General features: G+C 44.1%; 1 protein-coding gene across 1 annotated transcript; it reads left to right on the top strand.

The window, feature by feature from the left end:
- Window positions 1-1,229: 1,229 nt before the first annotated feature.
- LOC126278731 (uncharacterized) lies at window positions 1,230-2,292 on the top strand. Its single transcript, XM_049979008.1, has 2 exons — window positions 1,230-1,323; window positions 1,368-2,292. The coding sequence occupies exons 1-2, from the start codon at window positions 1,230-1,232 to the stop codon at window positions 2,222-2,224; spliced, it is 951 nt and encodes a 316-aa protein (XP_049834965.1). The 3' UTR covers window positions 2,225-2,292.
- Window positions 2,293-4,213: the final 1,921 nt, after the last annotated feature.

Here is a 4,213-nt window from a genome sequence, read left to right as displayed (position 1 = left end):
CCGTATTACCCTCCTGAACCCACCGATTCCATATTCTGCTAACAGTCATTGAACTTCGACCAACGCGAACAGCAATGTCGCGATAGGATAAACCACAATCGCGATAGGCTACAATCCGACCTTTGTCAAAGTCGGAAACGTGATGCTACGCATTTCTCCTCCTTATACGAGGCATCACAACAACGTTTCACCAGGCAACGCTGCTGTTTCGTGTATGAGAAATAGGTTGGAAACTTTCCTCATGTCAGCACTTTGTAGGTGTCGCCACCGGCGCCAACCTTGTGTGAATGCTCTGTAAAGCTAATTATTTCCATATCACAGCATCTTCTTTCTGTCCGTTAAATTTCGCGTCTGTAGCACGTCATCTTCGTGGTGTAGCTATTTCAACTGCCAGCAGTGTACATAGTCGCCGCTCCGACTTAGACATATGTCGTAGCATTGCACCAACTTTCCAATACCCTCGTCATAGAAGGCAGCCGCCTGTGCTTTCCGCCATTCTCTGCACTGGTCTGCAGCTCATTGTCTGTGCCAAAATGTTGTCTCTATAGCCAGAGGTTCATGCGAGCCAAGACTGGGCTGTATGGTGGGTGATCAAACACTTCCTGTCGAAAACACTACAGGAGCATCTTCATTGCCCCTGCAGAAAGCGGTTGACAAGTGTCACGATTAAGGAAAGTATGACAGTTACATTACATGGGTTGCATGAAATCAGGCGCAATTATCGAGGGGTACTCATTCGTGGCGGGAGACACTGTTTTCTAGGCATCTTTATGTATTCCACTGTTCACTCAGAACTAAAAAGAGCTACTTGATGCGATGACAGGTATACCAGACATGCTGTCCAACACATATGTGCTAATTTTAATTGGATTTTCACTGGCGTTTCCATTTCGTGACGAATCGGATCCAAATTAATTCATGAAAGAACAGATCACGATTAATTAGTATTTATTTATTTTCTTCTGCTGCAGGCGATGACTACCAACGCTGAGAACGTCCTTCCTGCGTGGCTGGACAAGAATTTCACAGAAAACTCACTGAAGGAGTCCAGCACTTTCGAAGACTTCAGCGTCATATCGGTGGACGTCCGACGAGCGACAGCTCCGGGTGACAACTATGTGAGTGAAATCTATCTCATGTCAGTGCAACAGCAGCACAAAATCAAACATTACAAGAGGAACGTGTCGTTAATAATAAAATGACTTCCGAGTAGCGAAGTGATGAAGAAAATGGCGCAGGAAATGCAAGCCTCCGTGCAGGTGACTCTCATGTTCTGCGAGACCATTCCAGCGATGTCGCAAATTCTGGAGAAGGCAGCCCCCGGTAAATACACACAGCTGTCAGCAAAGTGTTTCGCCGCTGGGCAGGGCCCAGGGAGCTATGTAGTTCTCGAGGACTTGAAAGCCAGAGTGCAGAGTGTTCGCGCTGGCGAACAGGTCCAAAAGGACTAGACCTCACACATGCCAGACTTGTGGTTAGAAAACTGGCAGAATTCCACGCGTCTTCTGTTGCTCTTGACGAACAGAACCCAGCAGCGATGGACAACTACAAGATCTTCCGACTGTTCGAAGGGCCCATTGCCTGGCGTATAAGGTCCTTCTTGACACAAGGCTGCAAATTACTTGCAGATCAAGTGGAGACGTCAGAGCAATCGTACTCCAAGTACGCACCCAAACTGCGAGCTCTCTCAGAAACCGTATTTCCACGCCTGGTGGAGATGTCCAACCGAGAGGGAAAGTTCCGCGTGCTAGCTCACGCTGACACCTGGGTCAACAACATCATGTTCCAGTACTCTGGCGGAGTCGTCCAGGACGTGATTCTACTCGACTTCCAGGTGTCAGCGTACAGCTCGCCTTCGATCGACTTACAATATTTTACTCGCACGACTCTCACGGAACAAGTGTACGCCGACCACGTCACAGACCTTCTGAAGGAGTACCACGGCCACTTAGTCGAGGTGATGCACGACACTGGTGTCAGTGCAGACAAACAGATGTCCTTCGAGGAGGTTCTGGAAGACATGGAGGCGCACGCGCTGTTCGCAGTTTTCGGATCGGCGGCAGTGCTACCAATTGTGCGCGTCGAAGGGGAATGCCATTTTGACGTGGAGGCCTCTATGAATGGAACTGTATCTGATAAAAACAGGAAAGCCTTTGCGGGTGCGTCGTACATGAGAGCTATGAAACAGATACTCCCAGAATTTGAAAAGAAAGGCATGTTATAAAGTTGGTAACTGTCCACTGTTACTCAAAACAAATACAAGTATTTCACACGACTAAAAATATTATTTAAGATATGGTAGAGAGATCTTTTATTCCTAGTGTCAGTAATTCCTCTTCCAGTAACCCAGCTGTAATAAAATTTCAGATCTCCGATTTCCAAACTTTCGTTCACAATGACAACATTGAAAATTATTACCGTAAGTATGTAAACATAACTTGTGTTTTCAACAAACGTTCTCAGAACATATGTAAGTTTTTGTATCCTTGTTACTATTCTGTTAATAGCTGTGCAACGTCCCCTTAGAAAAATTATTGAATTACTGTGCTGGTAAACTCCTTACGTTATTTGATTTTCAAACAGCTGAGCAAAACTGAACGTACTCAGACATTACTCTCTTTACTTATTCTGATCAACACTAAACTGACACACAATATTTTTAGCGCAACGCAATGTGACTTTTAATAATCCCTACAAAAGAATGGCCCTGACTAACAATAACCTATACCTTTCATGAAACACTTACCTCACAAAAATCTTCGTTACTCAAATTACTGCATTACAGCGAGCGCCACTACTGCCAGCCGGCCGTGGTGGCCGAGCGGCTCTAGGCTCTTCGGTCTGGAACCGCGCGAGCGCTACGGTCGCAGGTTCGAATCCTGCCTCGGGCATGGATGTGTGTGATGTCCTTACGTTAGTTAGATTTAAGTAGCTCTAAGTTCTAGAGGACTGATGACCTCAAATGTTAAGTCCTATAGTGTTCAGAGCCAGTTTGAACCACTACTGCCAGCTAAATAAAAGATTCAAACTACTGAAGGCACTAACTACTGATACGCATAGTTAGCAAATGAAAGATTTTGATAGAGAACAGACAATGTATTTACCTTAATAGTGTTCAAAAGTCATAATATATAGCAGTTCATGACATCCTGTCTTACAAATTTACTGTCTCCGATGGACACACGTCCAGATCATCTGCTCTCAAAACTCCGCCATTTCTCTCCCCATGTCCACCACTGCTGGCGGCTCACCTCCAACTGTGCAACGCTACGCGCTGTTAACAGCCAACTGCCCAACACGACAATAGCAAGCAACAATGCAAACCAGCCACAGACTGCACACAGCACAGCCAGTGATTTTCATTCAGAGCGCTATGTGGCGTTACTAACAAAAAAACCTAAACAGCCTATTTACAGCTGAAAATGACCAACTTCGCTTACTCTGTTTCTTCAGTTCATTTTCTGAATGAATGTGAAATAAACCGTCTAATTTGTATACCATCTAACTTATTGGAAGTGTAGTCTAATAAATTATAAACTGCATTTAGTGTTCTGATTAAGGGTACAAAGACAAATAAGTTTTGTGGTTGTCGACTCGTGAACACACTACATATAACTGTCTGTGCTGGAAACAGGACTCCTTCAAATTCACTCTGCGATGTTGGAACGTTTGTGTTTGTGCTTTATTGCTAGTCATACTGTTCGCTGTCTTCACGGAAACTGAATCTTTCTAAGGCTGATCGACAAGTTTGCTGAAATATGTGGAATTAGTGACATGAATATTGACTTTCCTATTTTTTACTCTGCTTAATAATTTACACTTCTAAAATGTTGTACGAGAGCAAACTGGAAACGTTGAGGGAATTTAGGAATTCCGTCGGGAACTTTACACTACCATCTACTTTCAGAATAAAAATAGTCTTGGTTGTGAAGTTATTTAATATTAATAACTCTTTTCATCCTTTTCGGGCGTCATCAGATTGTGTAAAAGTAGTTGGATATGAAATCCATGCGTCATAAAGCCATTTTGTTGTTGTGGTCTTCAGTCAAAAGACTGGTTTGATGGAGCTTTCCATGCTACCAATCCTGAGCAAGACTCTTCATCTCCGAGTAACTACTGCAACCTACATCCCTCTGAATCTGCTTACTGTATTCATCTCTTGGTCTCTCTCTACGATATTTACCTCCCACACTTCCATCCAGTACTAAACTGG

Source organism: Schistocerca gregaria, chromosome 6 (assembly GCF_023897955.1).
Source record: "Schistocerca gregaria isolate iqSchGreg1 chromosome 6, iqSchGreg1.2, whole genome shotgun sequence".
NCBI lineage: Eukaryota > Metazoa > Arthropoda > Insecta > Orthoptera > Acrididae > Schistocerca > Schistocerca gregaria.
Note: the sequence above shows the minus strand (reverse complement) of the source record. Positions and strands in the feature narration are given on the sequence as shown.

Excerpts from the sequence above, each read along its gene's own strand:
- LOC126278731 (XM_049979008.1), top strand. The coding sequence starts at position 1,230 with ATGGCGCAGGAAATGCAAGCCTCCGTGCAGGTGACTCTCATGTTCTGC. Across the intron at positions 1,324-1,367 it reads TCTGGAGAAGGCAGCCCCCG|GGCCCAGGGAGCTATGTAGT; the intron begins GTAAATACACAC and ends GCCGCTGGGCAG.